This window comes from Ostrinia furnacalis, unplaced genomic scaffold (assembly GCF_004193835.3).
Source record: "Ostrinia furnacalis isolate ACB-3 unplaced genomic scaffold, ASM419383v2 OfSCF6240, whole genome shotgun sequence".
NCBI classification, from domain to species: domain Eukaryota; kingdom Metazoa; phylum Arthropoda; class Insecta; order Lepidoptera; family Crambidae; genus Ostrinia; species Ostrinia furnacalis.
This window is the reverse complement of record NW_021136479.1, coordinates 144155-167331: the sequence shown is the minus strand read 5'-3', so window position 1 is coordinate 167331 and position 23177 is coordinate 144155. Positions and strand designations below refer to the sequence as shown.

The 23177-nt window shown below is 35.9% G+C and overlaps 1 protein-coding gene across 1 annotated transcript in view; it reads left to right on the top strand.

Annotated features, from left to right (window-relative positions):
• The window catches only part of Bmap-A (apterous A), a 117314-nt gene that overhangs the window by 63431 nt on the left and 30706 nt on the right, over nucleotides 1-23177 (top strand). The window contains exons 3-4 of the mRNA XM_028317446.1: nucleotides 11438-11611; nucleotides 15002-15258. Of these exons, the coding sequence (XP_028173247.1) occupies nucleotides 11438-11611; nucleotides 15002-15258 (431 nt within the window). The remainder of the gene's footprint in view (nucleotides 1-11437; nucleotides 11612-15001; nucleotides 15259-23177) is intronic.

Genomic DNA, 23177 nt, shown 5'->3' with positions numbered 1-23177 from the left:
AGCAATAATTTCATGATGTATTGATATAAATTACACAATTAAGAAAATTGTTTTAATGAGAGTACTACATATAATTTTTCATGGTTTTTTTGTCGACAATCTTATCCATAATGGACTACTTTCAAGAATACAAAACCCAGAGGAAGCATCTGGAGTAGGTACTTATTGTTACGGAAGACAGACGAAATAACATTTTGTAGTAAAAATGATGTCCAATTTAAAGAATAAACCGTTATGTTGGTACATTCTATAATAAAATAATTGCTCATTTATTTTAGACGATAATTCGAAAAATTGTGTGCTTTCTGAAATCCAAATAAATGTCATAGCAACACAATTAAATAATTTGTGGTAATATTAAAAGAACGTAAAAACCTAATTATAATTGTATCACGAGAACTTATAAACTTGCGAAATTATAAAATAAAGAGCTTTTGTTCCGTTCTCTCATTTTAGCAGTTTTATTAAGGAAAATGAATTACACGTTTGTCCGACATTTATTGGAAATAAATGAGATCGTATTTTATGGATGTTAATAAAAGCTGGTTTATTTTAACCATAGTTATTACTGACCTTTCCCGCTTTCTTTGCCGGATTGCAAAATAAATATTTCGTGTAAATAAAAGCTGATAAGGAAATGTATGTATGTTACAGGAAATGTATGAAATCCGTCATTGTATACAATTCCTAAAATTCATACATTTCCTGTAACATGTACTCAAACAATTTTGATATTGAATGGAAATAATGTACTCATACATTTATTAATGAAAATTAATTAAATTAAACTTATTTATATTATAACATAAGATGAATTTCGGGATACGTAGTCGAGGTTTTGTCTACTTTAGCCGTCAAAAGATATTGGAATTTTTAAGATAAACTTCATATTGTTGGGTCATAACGTTTCGCTACTGTATTTTCCTAAAAAATAGGGTAAGGAGTTATAGGAAAAGCATAAACATATACAAACTGAACATAAATGTTGATTATTTACATTGCAATCCTCAAATACAGCGATGTGTTGGTTGAGTTTCCCGCAACGTACGCTTGACGGCGCATCGAGGCAAATATTGTAGCACCGTGGTTTTGATATGTGCAATTAAAATGTATACTGAGAGAGACCTAGTCTGATGTCGTGTACCCTCTAATACCTAGCTTTCCGCCCGCGGCTTCGCTCGCGTGGGTAGTCCACGCGAGCGAAGCCGCGTTTATCTACATATTTTACGCAACCCTATTTTTTTCCAAAATAAAATTTAGCCTATGTTGCTCGTGGATAATGTAGCTTTCGAATGATGAAAGAATTTTTAAAAACGGTTCTGTAGTTTTTGAGCCTATTCATTACAACCAAACAAAACAAACAAACAAAGTTTTCCTCTTTATAATATTAGTGTAGATACTAGATACATATTTCTTATATACTCGTACATTTTTGTTGATAAAGTTTACCGTATAATGTTGCAGTTTGTTTTTTTTTTAATTTATTTCAAAAAAATAGTCTTACGTAGGTAAGACTTTGTCTACTTTATCCGTCAAAAAAAAAGTAGTAACAGCTGTAGAGCTTCCTACCAATCCTACTAATATCCTTCATTATTATACATAGGAATATTCGTGAGAATGGATGAATGGATTGATTTGGAATGGAATTGGAAAACTTCAAAAAACGGCCGGATTTTCCGCTGAATTCAAACACCCAGAAAACAAAGACTAAATTATATGTATAAAAATAATAAAACATAGACACTGCTCAAGGCCTTTTTAATTTTTAATAAAAACGTATTTAAATCGGTTAAGTTAAGGAGAAGGAATCAGGGGACTATGAATTGATGATTTTTGTAATCTAAACGCTCTCTTATAACGTAGAGCGAGTGTCAAATGGTAGCGGGGAGCAACAATCGCGGTCGCGGCCTATTGGGCGGCGAGGCGATTACGCCGCCTGCGCCATCTGTCGGCGACGGCTAATCAATCGTCGCGCGCTTGTCTACTGGCGTTTTTTATGGCACAGTGGGCACGTCAGATTCAGAAGGACCGCTCAGGAAAAAAGTAAGGAAAACTATTAATACTGTTTTTATCCAACACACCGTAGGACAGAAAATCTGTCATCGGATGCGTTTGATTACTGAAACTTTTTATGTGCACAGTGGGCACGTCAGATTATTATTGTTCACTGTGTTCTTTATATTAATTCAATACCTTTAATGTAGATAGGTAAAGTTTGTTTCTCACTAGCTGAATCTGAATTAAAACACTCGTTAAATTAAGTAGGTAAGTACCTATCTTTTTTCGTTTTTGCAATTACAATTAATTAATATTATAAGTTAAATATCAGTTAGCCCTAAATAAAAATAAACCGTCCGTGGTCCAGGAACACTAAATTAACTCTTTAATTTCCAGCTACCTAACAACGTAATTGAACAAAAAAAATCCCCGTTTGAAAAAAAAGCAGTCGGCGTTTTCCAAAGAGTAATTAACAGAAATGACACACCGTTGCAAATTCAACAGTTTCTGCATAACTTCGCTACACCTCAGACCGTGGCTCTATAAATTCGCACCGTGACGCGATGGCCGATAAGGCCGCGGCCGTAAGAAAGCGGCGAGTAGAACATGCATTGTTCAACTTATTTATTCAAACGTTATGCGAAGATGCCGCGATTACTAATCGAGTTATCACTTGGTGCTCGAGTGATTTGTAGGCTTGTTCTAATTGAGTCACGTGGGTGTACAATTAAATTAGCAATTAATTAAAATTTTCAAATTATGTTCCGCAATCATGCTGAATTACATTATTGGTAATCACTCTTGGCGTAATTTCGCGGGATGTTTAACCATCTAAGTTTTTTCGATAGCGCATTTAATTAAAAGTAATTTCGTTATAAGAGCAATAACGCTGTGAAATTATTTGAAAAAGTAAAGACATGTTTGTTACCTATAATTTTATTACGATAGTGAAGAACATTTTTCATGAGTTACCTACATTCACTTGACTAATTTTGTTTTAAATTAAGCCTTTTATCTACTTTCGTTTGTAATGACACCTACTCGTAGAGGCGAAAAATCGTAAAATACCTACCAACTTAATTTGCTTTAAATTGCTTTTTTTACACAGAGTTCGGACACTCAAAAGCAGACCTGAAATACCAACTTAAACATTAATCGACTTAAAACTGGCCAAAAAGAACAAACATTTAAAAAGAAATTAAACACAAACAATAGTCCAGTGTCACGCGCCATAACGAGGATCAAATTAAAACTTGGTACCGTTTCCGAAACCGATACCCCTTCGGTACCGCTGCCGTGATATTAAAACAAGGGTTGGCCATTTTCAACGATATTTTTTCAACTTTTACAATAATGTGCTTCGATGTGATTCCATTTATTCAAAATAAATAATGTATTCTACCAAAAGTACTAAACATAATTATCCTAGGTGATATTAGAGACAATAACAATTAATAAATTAGCGTGAAATTCGATATGGGATTAGAGTTAGCATGATTGCATCCAAATTAGTGATAATTGGCATAAATTAATTAACTGCTGTGAACAGTTAAACCGACCTTGTTACAAGAGGCTCTCACGTTGCAATTAACTTATAACTATTATTGTCACTTTATTATTCCAAAATTATTAAATATTGGTGAATTTTCAATTCTAACCGAAAATATTTTCAAATTATGGCATAGAATTAATGTTATTATTTCACAAACAAAACTTAATTCATCCCGTTGAAAAGATAATCTCATTTTATAAGTTTCTAATAAACTTCCCACAGCTCGATAATAGTTTTATCTGAATGAAATAAACTCCTATTTCCTTTGATCAAAGATAGGTTAACTTTCCCAGAGACTAACTTAGCCATCGCTATGTATTGAGTACACAAGCGTACCAACTAGAGCTACGAGCCGTCCTAATGTGTAACTTGGATTTTTCATGCTCACTTAAGTTTAACGGTAAAGGGTATTTTTAAGAGCGATACTCTGTTTGTACTTATTTAGAGATACCTAGTGTTACCTACATTTTTAAGTGATGCTCAAATTTTTTATCGGTCTTGTATTTTTGGTTTCTTTTTCAACAGTGACCAACCCTACTCCTAAAATTGGTTGAACGCAAGAAACGAGGCGATTGGTCACGCACACCCGCGGTATATTTGTTCGCGATATGTCACGCAGCACATAACACGCTTGCGCACCCGTAAATATCGATACCGATACCAAACCGATACTTTACGGCTTACGGTATCGGAACGTTCATTTGTCACGGCGCGTTTGACACCCGACACTGTCGTTAGGTTATTTTTTAATGGCACGTAAAGTGAACAAAGTTGCCGACTTATCAAGTTGGTGCTATGTGATAAACATTTATTTTGTGTTGGTTGTAAGACAGGCTAGAGTCGCGGTTCTTGCAAAATCAGTAAAAAATCGACTAGAAAATATTATCTTTAAAATATGAAAATATTCCTTCAGGCGGTGTAGTCGTAGCGCATCTGAAATATTTGAACAGCGAAACGTAAAAAAATTAAGTGTCAGTTAAAATCATTGCGTTCAGCTGATATTTAGGTACTGTGTGTACGAAAAATGTTAAAGATTTTCGTTTTTATTTTGAATAAGGAAGAAGAAGAATAAGTATCAATTCTAGTGTGAAAGCACACTATCGTGCAGTACGGAATTAAATTAAAATTGTTGCTATTTTATTCTAAGATAGTTTACAAATACCAAGTCCACAACAATAACCTTTATTTACCAAGGATATTTATATTTATTTATTTATATTTATAATTCTAAAACAGGGCACAGGATAATTGCAAGCGTCCTATTGTTAAAAATATAGGCACAAGTATAGTTCGATAAATTTTATTTTTAGGTAAACTTATCTGTCATAATTTTTTTTTAAACTTTGCCACAAGTAAGAAGGAATGACTGTTCCGAAAATATGATATTATGAGCCCTGGTCCGTATTATTCTTTAGTCAAATATCCTCTTACTTCTTTAGCCATATCCTTTGTCGATGTCATTACCCATTATTCACCGTTTATCTCAGTGTTCTCTTTAACTTCTTTCTTAGTCTTTGCAATAACACACAGAGCTTTGGGTCCAACTCAATTTCATAACTGCCTTCTCTCCTTGTCAATCAAAATCATAGTCTTATGGCTGAGTTGCACCACCTTATTTTAACCGTAACGTTATCAATTACCGGTGCTTTTGTATGGAGTTTGACAGACTTAAAGTTAAAGTAAGATGGTGCAACTTAGCCTTATCAAAATTATTAGTAATCTGTGCTCTTATGTCAAACTAGTGTTTACAAAGTAGTGCCCCAACCATAAACAGCAAGTTTCACTCGGCCAATTCCGTCAACTTCCCACGGCGCCGCAATCTTTCCGCGGCGGCCATCGGCGCCATTCACTCGCGACCCGCACCCAGCCGGGTCACCGATACGATCGGTCGTGAGCCCGGGATAGCTTCATTTCACTCGCGGACAGCGTTGCCAGGCGACCGGGTAAAGCCGGACATAGTTAGCCTTTTTAATTGCGTGTCCGGCCGAAATAAACGCGGCGTCTGTTTGTCCGGATTTTGTTAGAATTTTTCACTATCATCATTTCAGTCACAGGACGTCCCCCAAACATTTCCATAATAACCGGTTGGGGGCGGCCTGCATCCCGCACCTTCCTGTTACCTTTATAAATCGTCGGTCCACCTTGTGGGTGGACGTCCTACACTGCGCTTTCCGGTACTTGGCCTTTACTCCAGAACCTTACTGCCCCATAGGCCGTTAGTTTTTTTTTTTTTTTATGCTAGACAAGGCAGGTATTTGACCGCAATCGCACCTGGTGTTAAGTGTGATGCAGTCTAGGATGGTACATATCTGCCCTATGTGTATTGCCCATTGCCATTTTTAGCTAGCTCATCCGTTAGGTTTTTTTACATTTTGCAAATGAGCGAGCGAATTTGAATTGAATTTATGGTAGGTAGTATTTTAAAAAAAGCTTGATTTTACGTATAGTTTTTTTAGTACCTATTACGACTGAGACACAAAATCCTCAATAATGTAGAGAATCCGGCCAAACTGGCTGGTCTGTCCACCTATTAGGTTTGGCGACTGGCAGCCCTACTTGCGGACGGTTTACACCATACGATATAGGTACGTACTAATATGTGCTATGCAGCTTTGCTTTTGAGCTTTGTATTATTTAGATCGAACGTTCTTATTGGTTGTTCATTGTTTAGTTTCAGAGCTTTTGGGTGTCTAATATCAACACTTCGATTTTGGAAATATTGAAGCGCTTTTTAGGGTTCCGTAGCCAAATGGCAAAAAACGGAACCCTTATAGATTCGTCATGTCTGTCTGTCCGTCTGTCCGTCCGTATGTCACAGCCATTTCTTTTGGTTGATAAGAATTGTTATTGTCATAGGACTTCTATGTGTAAAACTTCTCAAATTAGATCAAGACGGTAATCAAAAATTCAATATTTATATTGAAAACTTTTATTTTCTAACGGATTTGAGATTGTTTTAAACATCACAAGTAGCAAATTGTTTGTGTGAGGTGCTCTCAAATTTAAATAACTATCGCGATGTAGTGATATTTATAATGAAATCAGTGCTGTAGTGCCATTACAGATGTCAGTCCTAATTACTGCATTTCGCCGGAAAATATACACCGTAAATAATTATAATATAATATTAGGTTCCCGTCCACCGAAGCGGAGCGGAGGGGATGATTTTACTTTAGACAATTAAACTTATAATGTACCAATTATTTGTTTAATTTGAAGAGATACCCGCAGATTGATCCGTCTGCTCGTTTGCCTCCTGTCACATAAAAAAAAATGATGTGACGGCTGAAAAAATTAAGGGACGACCTTCACTAAATGATCAATTTTTTATCATTAGTTAAGATTTGCAGTTAGGAATTGAAGTAAATATATTTATTTAATTTTGATTATAATGATTATCCAGAATAATGGATTGTGAACTCTACATTACCTAGCCTTTTATTACAGTCCATGAACATGGTCTCGAACAATACAATTTAATCATCACAGTGAAATCAACATTGACAGAGAATGTTACATAACTGTGCAAATAGCTGATGTTTTTTTAAATAAGGGGGTTAAACTGTAAATCTACAAAATCGCTCTGCTTTGGTGGAGGCGGCCTTAATTACGAAAATAATTGCCATAGACATAATTTCGAAAAGTATGCGCCTAGTTAGACTTTTATAGGTTTTTCTGAATTCCTCTCCGCTAGGACGCGGCACGCACGGGGAATTGTTTCCGAGAAGCGGATTAGAAATGATGATAATGCCCTTCAGTGATTACAAAGGTAATTGTAACATTCGGAATGATGCGATTATTGAATCGAATCACTAGCTCTAGGTATACAATCGTAACCAACTAGCGTTTTGTTAAGTGGGACAAAGACAGTTACTGTTTTAAAATTACGTTTCAGAAATTCTGCAAATGTCGAGTGAAAAATGTATTTTCTTCATTATAGACATACCTATTACCTCTCTGTTGGAACTCCTGTAACATTGCGAAGTGAAGAAATGAATATGAAGACACAATATTGAAACACGATGTTAGAAACCTTTAGCAGTTCATAATGCCTGACACTAGGGCCGTGGTCATGGGTTTTACTACCCACACCAAAATAGAATACGAAGTTAACATAATCAAACACTTAAACGATTTCCCTAGTTATTTCAAATTCACGAAAAATTTGGGTATCTAACGGTATAATATCAAGTGTCATACAGTTGCCAGAACATTAGTCTTCTTTATATTTTTTCCTCATAAGTATTTATTGCAACTACATACGAAACCGGAGTGTTAAGCTTAGCAAGGTATCCCGCTGTCGGTACCTACTCAGTCTCGGAACAACTATTTATGTGTCAATTTCTTATTCTTCGGCCTATTCTTTAACACAATCGGCTTTTCATTCTGTTGTTAAAACAACACATAAACAATATTAATGAGCCTATCATTAAAGTCGGGAGGTAAAATCAATTACTACTATTTGTTTTGATCCATTTATTTCTACATTTCAAATATTATTTGACATTTATACGCATATTTCAGTCAGAAAACATCGGCATTTTGTGTTTGGACATGTCATTAATGTGTATTTATTGAATATATTCTCCGAATAGCTTTAGAGAATGATTTGAGGATTTATAAAATAATGCATTTACAATTGAATGATCAAACGAACTTACCAAGTGAAGTTCGATCTAAATTATCCTGTTTTCGCCGAAGAGATTTATTTTACCATGTAGTACCCCTGTACGACAACCCAATCCGCACACAATATTCAGCGTAGTAGTATTAAAAAACAAAAGAGCGGGCAACCCCACCCCTACCACGCTGTGGGCTCGGTGTCCGAGCGGTCTCATTATATTTAGAGAAGAGATGACATTGACGTTTACCTCCAGGGAAGAAGATATAGAAATCTTCGGGTTGGGAGGGACCTTAAATCTCTTCGGCGAAAACAGGATAATTTAGATCGAACTTCACTTGGTAAGTTCGTTTGATCATTCAATTTGTTGGGTCTAATTCTCGTCACTACACTGCACAACTTAAAATAATTACGTTTTTTGTCGGTAAAAACGTCCTGGTGACGTCACTTAAGCATTTTTCTTATACTGCGTGCGGTCGTTGCGCGTGCGCACAAAGGAATGAGACCGCTCGGACACCGAGCCCACAGCGTGGTAGGGGTGGGGTTGCCCGCTCTTTTGTTTTTTAATACTACTACGCTGAATATTGTGTGCGGATTGGGTTGTCGTACAGGGGTACTACATGGTAAAATAAATCTCGGAGGCGAAAGCAGGATAATACAAACCAATTCGCCGAACTCATAAATGAATTAAACTAAAATATAAACCAAGTAGAAATACGAGTAAAAGTAGGCGGTTAAATTAATACGATTAACTTTATTCTCAATTATTGTTTCATTTGCCTCAAATGTAGGCCGAATTGTTTGGTTAGATTTGATGTGCAAAAGTTTGATAACTATTTTATTTACGCCTCTTTTAGTAATTTAATACTTTTATTCATGCTTCAATAAAAGTGTTTAAAAGGAACATAAAAATTCGATAGTCAACTGTCAACTTTGTAATGCAATTTTGTTTGTGATTTCACTTATTTTTTGGTGTACCTACTTATGTTTATGAGTAGGTACTATACTCAAAGACATCTATTTATAGTTTATGTGCTAACATAGTGTGTGAATGTAATAGAAAGCCTAGCATTTTTCTATTGGACTGCCTCAAATATTAAATACGAAATAATCCATTCCATTATTCCGAGGGCAGCGGGCGATCGCGATAGTACGGGGACCACAGGCACAGCGCACGTATCTCCCATCAGTTCTTAATTACCACTGGCCAGTTGGCATTTTTAGACATTTCATTATTCTATTTTTGATGTGCGTTCCTTTTTTGAAGTTTGAATTTATTTTATACAAAAAAGTTCCTGTTTCGTTCTGACCACTTAAATAATGGTGTAATTTGAACCAGTAAATTGTACAATGTGTTTTCATAAATCTAACCGTAACTTAACTAACAATGCTTGCATCGCACTGACGATTTTGTTTTTCACAAACTATTGCAGTGATCGAATGAATGAAATTAATTGACTTCGTTTTTGTTTTTATTTTAAATACTGGAATTTATTTTAAATGCTAAAAAATATTATTATAATTTGATGATGATTGACCGAGATGACTAAAAAAAGAAAATGAAGCAGGGGCAAAATTGCACAAATAAGGAGACTTCTTAACTCAGAGAATTCATGACTAAAAAAACCGTACACCATCCATTTGTTTCTTACAAGCGTTAGAATCAACATTGCACAATACACGAGCATTTCTCAACCAGACTGATAAAAGATCAATTGAAAAACTTAACGTGGAATACTTAATTTAGTCATTGAAATTCACACGCTATGCTCCGGGAAATTATGGATTTGCTCGTTGAACACTATACATGAGAATTGAGCACTTCACATTAGCCCATTCAAAACGTATGAGACAAATTAAAATAACTTAACACGCATATTATGAAGCAATAATTAAAGGTCTAAGGTAATGAATAGTTAAAAATGCTTAACTATACATAAATTAATATTAATCAGGAAAAAATCATGGATTTTAACAGCGTTGAAATTACTGATTTGAGCTTTTAATTAAATTAAATTTATTGTAAGCGAATCAATGGACCGGAAAAAATGCAAAATTAATTTTACGGGTCAAAATTATTGCTTATATTAGCGAAAAAAATTATGTAAGTTAATGAGAAGAAAAAGCTAACAGAAATTATAGTGCGCATCACAAATTATGCATGCGGTTACCAATTATCGCACGATGTACGCTCTGACGTGCCCACGCTATGGCGGCGTGCCTCATGGGATGAGGCTTCCGGCGACTGGGACCGCAATTAACTGGGACCGCGGTCCCAGTCGCCGGATGCGTAAAAATTAAACAATTTTCTTCCGGCGACTGGGACCACTCATGGATTTTAGTACTGTACCGATTTTGGATTGAATAATATTTTCTTTAAAGTTATCTATGAGTGGTCCCAGTCGCCGGAAGAAAATTGTCCACTCATGGATTTTAGTACTGTACCGATTTTGGATTGAATAATATTTTCTTTAAAGTTATCTATGAGTGGTCCCAGTCGCCGGAAGAAAATTGTTTAATTTTTACGCATCCGGCGACTGGGACCGCGGTCCCAGTTAATTGCGGTCCCAGTCGCCGGAAGCCTCCATGGGATACCCTCATCTGATTCAATGTCGAACTTTGATAGCAACAAATAAAAAGTTATCCTATGAGAGAGATGCCTAAATTGTTGCTGAAGCTCGATTCCAATCCAAGTATTCCAAAAAAATCACTATTTAGTTAAAGCAATCAATCAATGTTTCAATATTAATGGAAATGGATCTAATATTATTTGATAGCTCTAAAATAATTAAAACATTTTCATATAACGAAGTATTTCCTAAAATGGAGGAAAGAAACCTGTTCTAGTGATAGCAATAGACGACCGGTCACATGATTTACTTTAGTTCATATTGTAATTGTCACAATATACCTATTATGTAGTTTATATTGGCGTGTTAGTTTGTATAGTATAAAAGCGTATCTCTTAATCTTACTTGTGTTTATTTATAAGGCAGAACGCATCAATTATAAATAAATATCCTTGGACATTTTACACTGCGCTTCTAGTCCCAAACTAAGCAAAGCTTGTACTATGGGTACTAGACAACGGATATAAACATACTTAAATACTTTTTTTTTGTAAATACATACATATTATACAGAAAACACCCAGTCCAATACAAACAAATATGTTCATGCACACAAATGTTTGTACTGTGCGGGAATCGAACGGTACACCAAACGGTCGATATTATTATTAACCAACCTTCTCTCTTCTGCCCCAGGCTATACGGTTCAAAACGGTGCGCCCGATGCAACACGACCATCTCGGCTTCGGAGATGGTGATGCGCGCGCGAGATCTGGTGTTCCACGTGCACTGCTTCTCTTGCACGCTCTGCAATGCTCCCCTGACCAAGGGCGACACCTTCGGCATCAGGGATTCAGCAGTATACTGCAGGTAAGACTAAAAAGGTTTATAATATCTTGATAAAATCGAACTGGCCTGTTTAAGGCCAGGCGCGGATCCAGCCCTCAAAAAAGGTTGTGGGCACAGCCACTAAAAATTAGCAAAGTGGGAGTTGGATTGGAGTACGAACTCACGCTCAATCACGCTCGATTTTTTAAAGGCTCATCATCAGTCAGCCGTTTTTATCATCAGCCTATCGATTTTATCAATAGATCATAATTAAAACAAGAAAATTAGGGTTGTGGGCATGCCCACAGTGCCCACAACGGTGGATCCGCGCCTGTTTAAGGCGGGTTTTAGAATCGCGCTGATCGCTCGCTGATCGTCGGCGCTGACAGATCAATATGTATGTAATTGAAGGGAACGTTCCTGAGTGACACTGATCGCTCGGCGCCGACGCTTCATACATTTCGGCTGTCAGCGCTGACGGTCAGCGTGCGTCAGCGTGACTCTAAAACCAGCCTAAGGGTAGGTATACCCAACATTGATGAAACAAACGCTGGCCGTAACAGCGTATTACACTTGAAAATTTCGACGGGTTCATCCAGTGTCTAAGTAGCTGAGATGAAAGAGCAGTCGCCCGGCAAGCGAAAGGTCGTGGGTTCGATTCCCGCCTTAGGCAGTTCGATTTTTTCAAGTTATTTATATTATAATTTAGTTTGCGATGCAACTCTTAACGCTAAAAAAATAACTATCTAAAAAGGATTCTTTTTAACCTAATGCCGTCCAAAGGTCGCACAGATTTCCACAAACGGTCCTCCGCTGTCTGCATCCAGGTGCTTCCCGCGACCTTCACCAGATCGTGGATTCACCGAGTAGATGCCCACTCACGAAGGGTTCACTCATGAATATTCTCTCTGAAGATTCGTGAGTCTTTGTTTTAAATCGTTTAAAGTTGAGCATTAATTAAGTGAGATTATGGGAGCCAAAGAGCATGTAAGTTCATTGGATTATTGTCAATTAGCCAAACAGCCATTTCATCATACTTTTGTAAGTTTTATATCGAGTAATTACGCCAGAAATATGTATAAACAAGTCCGAGTCAATTTGTCTTCAAATGTTTGTCTGCTTGTTGACGAAATAAAAATGTATTTTTTTATTTAAACATGTATCATTGATTAATTCTGTGATGAATAGACTTTATGGCAAATGAAAATAATCCAGTTAATTTTGTAACCCAGTTTACTCTTTGTTTTGCACGGTAAAGTTGCAAACTGAAAACATCCTTCTAATTTTTTCGTTTCGAATTCGTTTAAATATTCATGTTCACTCGTGTTCAGCAGCATTTAACGAGGTCACGTATAGTCTTTTTTGATTATTTACTACTGAATTGTCATTGTCAGAAAGACCGTTTAAAGTTGTCGAAGTCCAAACTTGTAGAGACACGACGCATTGGAACGTACTATCTATTTGACATTTTGCCTCAAATGTCATCAAGTACCGTCTATACAGGTACACCGTCCAGCACTGGTCATTGACATATAGATTGCCTTTTCATTTAGTAGGATTCATTGCAATAAGCAAGCCGAGTAACATGACATGATCATGAAAATTGAGACTTGAATTTGACACTTAGGTTAAGAACTTAAGAAGCAAAATGAACTCAACTTCTTAACTCGATGTAGGTACCTATTTAGATTTTCAGACTAAGGTCGACTTCAAGGGCAGCTATTATTAATAAGGTATTTTTTATACCCGATGGTATCATAGATAAGGCGAAAACGTTTGCTTTAACATGCAATTCCTTTATTGAAGTCAACAGCGTGAAAACAAAAACTTTAATGAAGTCAGTTAGTTTTTATGCATTTCTGCTCATTATCCTTTCTTGTGCTTCTGTAATTACTTGTATTGTGGGGTTTTAATGAGACATATTATTGATATATTATTAATATTTTTTACACCTGATTATATTGAGATTAATGTCCTTTTGGTGTTTCGTTCGTTTGAAAGATATTCGTAAATATTGTTTTAACGATCTGATGTCACATTGAGTGAGGCACATGTCACTGCGAGCACATGTCTGCATAATTTCGGATAAACTGATACTTTAGCAGCTTTCCAAATAATATTGATGTAACTTATAGACTTACCGCAACACATTGCTCTTGAGATGTCAAATCGTCTCGCTTAGTCGAACTAACTGCTAATAGTCAATCAATCGATCTGTATAACGTTTTCTGGGTGCTCTATGTAATATTAATCCATTTGAACATCATCCAGTCGACAGTATTGTCTTGATTAAAGCAGGATTATTGGCAGAATTGCTTTAGGGATCGTCTTTGTCTGGAATTCTGGATTGATTGGTGTACGCTGTTAATCCCATTGAAAGCATTAGCGAACTTTTAGACCAAAAATTAGCACCGACCTCGGACGCAATGAAGAACTCACGTAGTATTTTAATAAAAGAAGTCAAAGGCTTAATTACCGCAGAAATGGGCAAGATGGTCAACGAACTGAAAGAAGAGTTCACCAAAACAACGGACTTCATTATGGAGGAGGTGAAAAGTTTAAAATCCACCATCGCTCAGAAGGACACCGTAATTAAATCATTACAGAGCGAGCAAACGGTGCTTAAGGACGAATTACACAAAATCCGGAACCGTGTCTCTGTAATGGAGAAATTGTCACGTGACCGCAACGTCGAGCTCCAGGCTGTTCCCGAGAACCGAAACGAAAACGTTGTATCAATGGTCAAATCCTTATGTGAANTTTTAATTAAATTTCTTGCGACTTGTTACTTAATTACTTGCGACGAATATATATTTTTACATACCAATATTTATCAATGTGTGTGTGGACTGGATCATTTAATACAACACTTGATCTTGCCAAACATATTATCATGGGGCAGTATAGGATTCTGGTCAGGTGTCTATATAAATTTCTATATAAATTTCTTTACTGTTATTAACTTGATAGTTTAAGCAAAATTCGTTAATGCTGTGGATAACCTTTTTGGCCTAATTAGTTTAAGAAAAATATTTGATTTAAGTCTATTATATGTGTCGGCTGTTGTTATTCCAAATAAATAAAATAAAATAAATAAATAAACTGTAGAGCCGTGTATAGCGAAATCATACCTCTAGAGAGCATACGTGTACAGATTGGGTAAACCTATTACCTAACTTGATGTTAGATTTATGTACGGTTATATTCAGCCTCCCATGTACATAAGTGTCAATTATCGTTGATACCTTAAACGTTACAAATTCGTAATAGGTCGTCTCGTACCATAATGGCAAAACACTCTTTTGTTTCAAACGGAAGATGAGGACTCCGTACAATTTTGGATAGCGAATGATCTGAAGACTGTGCAAGCATTTGTGTATATGTAGAGTTAAAAAGTATGCATTTGTTTAATTTCTTTTCTTGTATCCATAGGCTGCATTACGACACCATGCCGGAGTACGGGCCCCACATGGCCGTGCCGGGGCCGCCCCAGATGTGCCCCGGCCCGTACGCGGGGCCCCCGCCCGGGCCCCACTACCCCCCCTACCCCTCGCCGGAGTTCTCCCGGGTGGAGGCGGATGTCCCCAAAGGCCCCTTCTTCAACGGGGCCGCGGCGCCCCCTCCTCGGCAGAAAGGCCGGCCCAGGAAAAAGAAGCCCAAAGACCAAGAAATTATGACAGCGAATCTTGGTGAGTGTATCCATAAGCCGTTGCGACTGTTATTTTGAATACGAACGCGCTACGTTCCGTTTTTAAAATCGAATTTTCGGAATAAGAATAGAGTCAAAATATTTACACACAAAAGCGTGTATCATAAATTCATAATGACAAATGATGAAAGAAGGGTTAACGACAGAGAATAGGAGGGTTGTTTACTTAAACGTAGAGTCTACTTCAAGCGCAATCTAAGAGCAAAAAGATAGTGCAAAAACAAGACTGACAGGAATTCTAAACACTCAGTAATCGTGCTACAATTGCGTGTATCAGTAGTTACAATGTATTTAGCGTCATAATCCGACGATTTATCCGAACGCGTCGAAAGGGCCTGTCGTCCGCCGCCATTTTGTGCTCAAATTTAATATTGATACAAACCCGAGCCCCGTTTCGCCGACAAAACGGTTACAATTTTATTAACACATTAAAGTCAAAACTGCACTTACCTTCGCCAGATTATCAGCGGCGACTTCCCGTGTGTTTTTTAAAACGTACTTTTTACTTTTTTCGAGATATCAGAACCAGTCTGATTATCGGGCCAGCCGCTCGGTTGCTCGCACGGTGCACCTTCAAGAGAATTCCATCTCAAATTTGAAATTAGAACGTTGCGTGTTACCCGATAAACGGCAAAAACCAGACGCGAAAAGAAACGGCCGGTCTTTTTTAAATAACATCTGACAATCGCATTTTTAAAACCAGCAAAAGTGCAGCCAACGAAATACACAACACATTGAATTATATGAAATCGAATCCAAAGATAATGCGAATGGGAGCAACTTTTTTGCACTCATTACATACTTAATGGAGCAGAGGAATTAATTGAAACGCATAAAAATTGTTCTGTACATGGTTGAACAGCTGCTTAACTGAGTTATTAAAGTCCTCTTGCTATCGATGCCGGATGGGTTCTTGGAAGGTATTCATTTGTTTTTTAAGGATAGGGGTGTGAAATGGTGAAGGAATCTTTTGGTGGGGAGGTCGTGAGCGGAGTGGTCGGAAATGCGCAAAAACCGGTTTCTGGCGTGACGTGGTCGCGTGTGGAAGGACCGCAAGTTCATCAGACCGCCATTCAATGACCGGCCAGCTTACCGCCAAGGTTGCCTATTGCGGAATAGGCCGGTGTGTACCGTTTTCGCTTTCTTTGCCCAATAACCGTCAATTTTTATTAGAGTAAAAAAAATGTCACTAACCATTCAGCTAAGTTATTTCATTGGTTGATTTTCACATAATTAATTGTGGATAATTTTTCACAAACAAAAATCAAATAACCACACTATCTATTATTTTTTAGTGTTTCTTAGGTCTTATTGAGAAATGATGTAATAAAATAAAATAATGTATTTACCAACATTGTGTTTTCCATGAAAAACTTCGGGGAACATTCTATTTATTCTTCCTTTATCTCTGTTATTGTTTATCTCTATACCTACCAATTACTTACGTTGATTTATTACAAATAAGTAAAAAACGCTCTTTAAAAAAACGCCAATTAAAAATTAAAAGAAAGTAAATAAAATACTTCTAACTTTTACATGCATTTTTGAACACTATAAATGTAAAGACTTTTTTTTTCGGACTCTAAAAAGGCTTTGGCTTTCTACGAATAAATGATAAATGTTGAAAATTAAACATAATCGCGTATTATTTTAAAAATAATGCCATGACCAGCCCTAGATGATTATAATTAATGTTAAGTATATGTAATGCTACGAGTAAGAGCTTTCGTGTCGTCTAAAAACTTTCGCGCAAAATAATCAGTTGCCAGCTCAATTTGAATTTTGTAATATTATTGCTTGTTCTGTAATTAAATTAGATGGAAATTAATTTTTTACGTCTGGCAACGTCACGTCATACTTTCCATTTATAATGAAGTCTGTGGTTCGTTTTAAGAATAGGCAACACTTGTTTATTTTTATTATTGCCTTTGCCACTAGTTTTAGCGCCTTTGGTTATTAATTAATACACGATGATGTTTTAATCAAGAGCTATGCGTGTCTTTACAAATTTTATGTAATTTTTTTGTGTTTATGTAAATAAGTCTGTAAGGGTCAATCTCTGGAATTATTTGTTGGATTCTAAAAGTACCTAAAGGATTATTGTTTCTCCATAATATGAGACTTCTTATTTATTGAAACGGCATATAGGACTGGGTTTAAGCTACATGGCATAAATAATTTGATATAAAATATACGAAAATTGTGCTCGGCTTGAGTCCAATATTGACCGTATCTAATTCTGCTTTAAAAATTATAGGAATAAATTAGTCGAAATATCTGCCAACTAGTTGGATTAAGATTTAGTTTGGAAATCGAGAATGATGATTGATCAATATTACTGTACTCGTATTTTGAATAACCAATTATTCGTGGTAAAATTTTAGCGAAATAAACTCGTTATACTTTATTTTATACTTGTTCCTAAAATTATTATTAGCGGAAATCACATAAATGATTTTCGCAGCCAAATAAACAACATCTTAGGGTGGGTTGCACCATCTTACTTTAACTTTGACAAAGGTCAAAAATCTGTCAAACTCCATACAAAAAGCACCGGTTATCGTCATATTTACGGTCAAAGTTAGGTGGTGCAACTCAGCCTTAGTGTTTACATTGCTTTGAGGTACTCGTAACTGTTAGTATTTGTTATACGTTGAAAAAGTACAATTTATTACACGCAAAAACTAAGTCTAACAAATCACAGCGAATGTATCTCTGCTCAATTTTATTCTATACGTTCGTGGTTCCGTTCAGGGTACACGATAAAACAATCAGTCCATAGCTTTTTGTTTGCGAAGAAAACGACTTTTTGTTACGCACCCGATTGAAAAAAGACAAGAGTGTCCACTCAGTGCGAGCAGGATTCCGTAGGTAATTATTTCTGTCATGTCCCTGGGTTGTGTGGAAGAGATCGCTTCCTAGCAATAAGTCCGCCTTGACCCGTTTAGATATTACGCTCTTTTTGCGAAAATTTCTGTCACGAAAAATGAAACAAAGGATTTATAAGCATTGAATATAATAAGTATGCTATGGTTTTTTTTTGCGATACTTACTTATTATGAAATTATTGATAGATATTTATGATTTAAGAAACTAAAATCTAATTTATTTAAATTTAGGCACAACTCAATCATAAATATGAATAAGCTAAAAAAAGGGAAAGCAAAGGTCGTAGCTCAGGGTTCGTTGTGTAGGCAAATAAAAAACGGACAGACAGAAACACGGATAATTATTACTTGTCCAACTTCGGGACCCTAAAAATAAAGTTCTAAAATCAAGACAGAAGCTAAATTTTTTTCCGTATCATTATGTATATTAGCAGTAGTGATGAGCGGTATCGCTGTAGTAATTATTATTAGTTATGATGATTATTAAATCATTAGGAGCTGTGACTTATATCGCATGACCAGTCCATTGAGAATATTATTACCACCACGAATTTTATGAATAATGAAATCATTTGGCGACATTAACTTGAAATAAAAGCAGGTGTATTTATAAAAAAGAGACTGTATGTATGCATACCTCTTTTTATGTTTTGTGTTGGCATTTATATTTTTTTAGTTTTGAACTCTTCTTCACACCTTGTACGTCTTCTGGGTAGGCACACATTTATAATGAGGTTTAATAATAATACACTCAGTTTTGTTCCCTGTTTATTATTGTATAATCAGTAATCGTTTCTTAAAATAGCATAAAACAACGTTGTTTCCGCGTGTATTCGCCACGTTCACTCTATCTGAATACTTAATGGATTTCGATGTGGTTATCAATAACATGCAGATGTTTTGTAAACATGCAAGACGCTGTTAAAATACAATTTAAACTAGCCATTATTACCACGACCACTAGCAGCGTACTTAAAAAATAATTATAGCCTTCAATATCTTTAGTTCATCTGTAGTATCTGTTCCAAATCACAGTTCCATAAATTGATCTGTTCCCGCACTAGAGATCGCGTGACTGCGCGGTTTAATCTCAGGTTTATTCTGCATGCCACTAATGTGTTGAAATTGCTTAGTTAGAGCCATCCATTGTAGTGATGAGGGTTGCTCACTTTACCAATATCGTACGCAATCGTTAAGACATCTGTAGATTAATTTAGGACATAGGAGGGTTGCATTGAGCTATAATAATAACAATAAGGTAGTACCTACTTGTAAAAGTACGAACATATATTATTAAAAAAGCTTGTTACCTAAATATAGGTAGGTATATAAATATTTTAGGGCTGGAAGACGTAGCGTGGGCAGGCCTTCTACTAGGTGGACCGACGATCTGGTAAAGGTCGCGGGAAGAGCCTGGATGCGGGCGGCCGTGCATTGTGGAAAACCTTGGAGAAGGCCTTTGTCCAGCAGTGGACGTCATCTGGCTGAAACGAACGAATGAACGATATAAATATTATAATAATCTTCATCATCATCATCATCATTTCAGCCACAGGACGTCCACTGCTGAACATAGGCCTCCCCCAATGACTTCCACATCGCACGGTTGGTAGCGGCCTGCATAAACCTGCGATGACCTGATAAAGGTAGCGGGAAGGCGCTGGATGCAGGCCGCTACCAACCATAATAATCTTAAATAAGGAATATTATTATTATACGGTATCCAAAGTTGAGGGTTAATTGAACGCGTGACCGTGATACGCAAACCACGAGTTTAGGCAGCCGTTAGTATTTAAAAGCTCCGTGTAGAAAATTTTAAAGAAAAATTTACAATATTTAGCAAGATATCGCCTTAATACTATAAAATTGGCAACCCTAACCATAAAGTAAAGAAGGTCGTCGATGAATGGGGTGTCATAGATTAATATGCGCAAAAAGTATGATGCATGATAGAGATCGTCTGTTTAACCGCTGCTGAGAAAGTAAGTACCAACATTGTTGCGATTCTTTAGTATGCAGCAGGAACTAGTGTTCGCTGAAGCGCAAAGGTCAAACCATAAATAAATCTATTTAAATATTATACATAATTGTATTTATTTTTACACTGGACTTGACTAATGTATCAAGCCATATAATTACGAGAAAAAAAAAAGTTTATGCAGTCGAAAATAGCATTTGAATTTTATTCCACAACTAAAAAATTTGAAAAACGAATGTAATGTGACTGAGGACATATTTTTAAATCATGTTGCATGTTGCCAGTTGCAATTTTCGGCCAGCAATTTAGTTGTTTGTCAAAAGGAGTTTTGTTTTTTTCTCTCCTAAATCAAGCCAAGGAAACCGCGGTAGCATGTCCTTAATGCGGTGCATAAGTGGGCGGGCAATTACTTTTTTTGTGCCAGTAATGTATCATTTCGTAGAGGGTGTTCGCCCCACGTAAGTCGACACCGAAATACGAGGTTCGATTCCCGGTTTATGTACACGCAATAAATCTCGAACAGGATAGGGGCGGGACATTTTTTTCGTGCCTATATTTGTCGGTTATTATGGCAGGGCAATTTCTATTGTTATAATAAAAAGTGTCGTTAAAGTTCATGATCGGTTTAACAGGGCTAATGTTTATAAAGAACTGCTTTAAAACAAAGAAAACGTTAAGTTTTACTATTGTTTTTGAAATTTTGCCAATGTTTGTTGGACCATACATTGAACTATACAATAACGATTAATTCTCATACAATAGGCGGTTTGCAATGAGGAATTTCTTTAATTACGGTTACTCCTTGAATAGAGTTAAATATTTCTTTTTGCTTTGAGAACCAGTAAAAGAAGAAGCTCGTCAATGTTGGATTTGGACTTATTCCATTACTTTACAAAGTTCCTTAATGTAAACTTCTTTTTTTTGACACTGGCAGGAGACATCTCAAAACCATAAAAAATCGCCACATTCCAAGATCAAACTTAACATTTTGAAATTAGAACGAAGCATTTTTTATCGTCTTCGCAGAGTTGTATTGCTTTGCTTGGTTAATTTTTGGCACTAAACCGATCGGGCGTAGGTCGTAAAGTTGGCGGGCGATTGGTGATTTAAAGTTCTATTTGCGTTCGTATTTATTAGCCGCAATGGAATTTAGTCAGAGGGCTAGTTGTAATATAGGACGCGGTGGAATTGTGCATTCATTATTCTGCAATGGCGAGCGGTCAAACCGCCAATGGAATTATTGAGATAATTACGGGTAATCCATTTAAACAAATGTGACGTGGTTTGCAAAGCTTTTCACCTCAATTTGTTATGTTTTGTTCTCTGATTTATGTGGAATTAGATATTCGTCAAACGTAGGAATAAACACGTGGGAAATTGTAAGCTGAGCATTAGTTTTTAAAATAGAAAACTTAGTTAATTTTTTAGTTTTCATTTTGAAATCTAAATCAAGGAAAACAGAATTAAATACGGTTTCTAGGATTAAAATAACATTGTATAGTTATGGTTGTTTTGACTATAATTATAACTAATACCTAACTAAAGAACATTTATCCAGCTACACTTATCTAGATGCCTTGCTTTCAAAGTCCAGTTCGCACGGCATATAATTTATTGTGCCTTTGGTGACCGAAATAAATGTAATATTGCGATAGTCACGCCACCTATAACAATGAATTTGAGCAATGGACACCCACTGGAAGACGTGATAACCAGTTTTGGACCTTCAATGTTTGGTAGAGATTTGTTAGATAATGTGAGGGAGTTTGACTTACATAGTGAAGGTAGAGACAGAAGAGTCACTAGTGAAACATTTTTCAATAAAACCTTTTATTGCTCTATACCATAGACTCTATACTATAAAAACAGTTTTTGACACGACTGGCCATTTCAAACGTCTTACAGTTTAGTTAGAGCAACCTAAAGTTTTAAATCCTGTCACTTAAATTTTAATTCATAGAAAAAAAATCAATCGGGCACTGTCCATAATTCAACCGACATACTTTTAATAAACTGCCAAAACGCAATTCTCCGTAGATTCCGTTTGGAATAGGATCCGATGACGTCACTCACTTACGTCACCATGATATTCAGTCGAAATACGAACAGAAAAGGCTACTTTCATTACTAGTAATTGTGTGACAAAATTCATTCCTTCGTAATATGATTTCAGCCCTAAAATTAGATAGATTTTCCAGGAAAAATGTGTATATTGAAATTGTAGAGTAATTTAAGTCATCCTTAATGTTATGTAACCTAATATTTATGTAACCCGGAAATTTAATTCAAAGCAAAATGGGAAATAGTTATTGCTGAACAATAATTAATTAATTATTATTAATAAATAAAATAATTTAGTTTTCGATGATAGCATCGATGTTTAAATAACGATTGTAAAATTCATTAGTCCATTATTGAATTTCAACACTTGATATAAAATAATAATAAAAAAGTATTTTCGGATGACAAGTATATTAAAGTGATTATTTAATTCAGTTAGGTACTTAGGCTGAGTTGCACCAACTGACCTTATACACTGGTACATATATAGAGCCTACCTTACATACATTGGGAAACCAACTTACTTTGACTTTAACAAACGTCAAAAATCTGTCAACCTCCATACAAAATACGCCGGTTATCGTTATAGTTACGGTCAAAGTTAAAATTTAGTAATTTTTGGGTTGGATTTCGGCCAGTTTCAGATTTGTAGTTAATAGTATTCATGTCTCGCGTAAATCAAATATAATATAATAATACTGGGTGTTATTTTATCTTTTACCAATGTTACGAGAGGAGGAGTTTTTAAGAAGGCAATTTAATCGGCATCACTTTAAGTGTTTGAAACAATCAATTAAAATATACATTATTCCAGACTAGCTTTTGCCCGCGGCTATACCCGCGTGAAAATTTGTTTGTTACAGATCGTCATAAATTATAGTCTATATGTTATTCTGGGTTATAAACAATAATACTGTAAAGTGTCATCAAAATCCATTTAGTTGTTTTTGCGTGAAAGAGTAACAAACATCC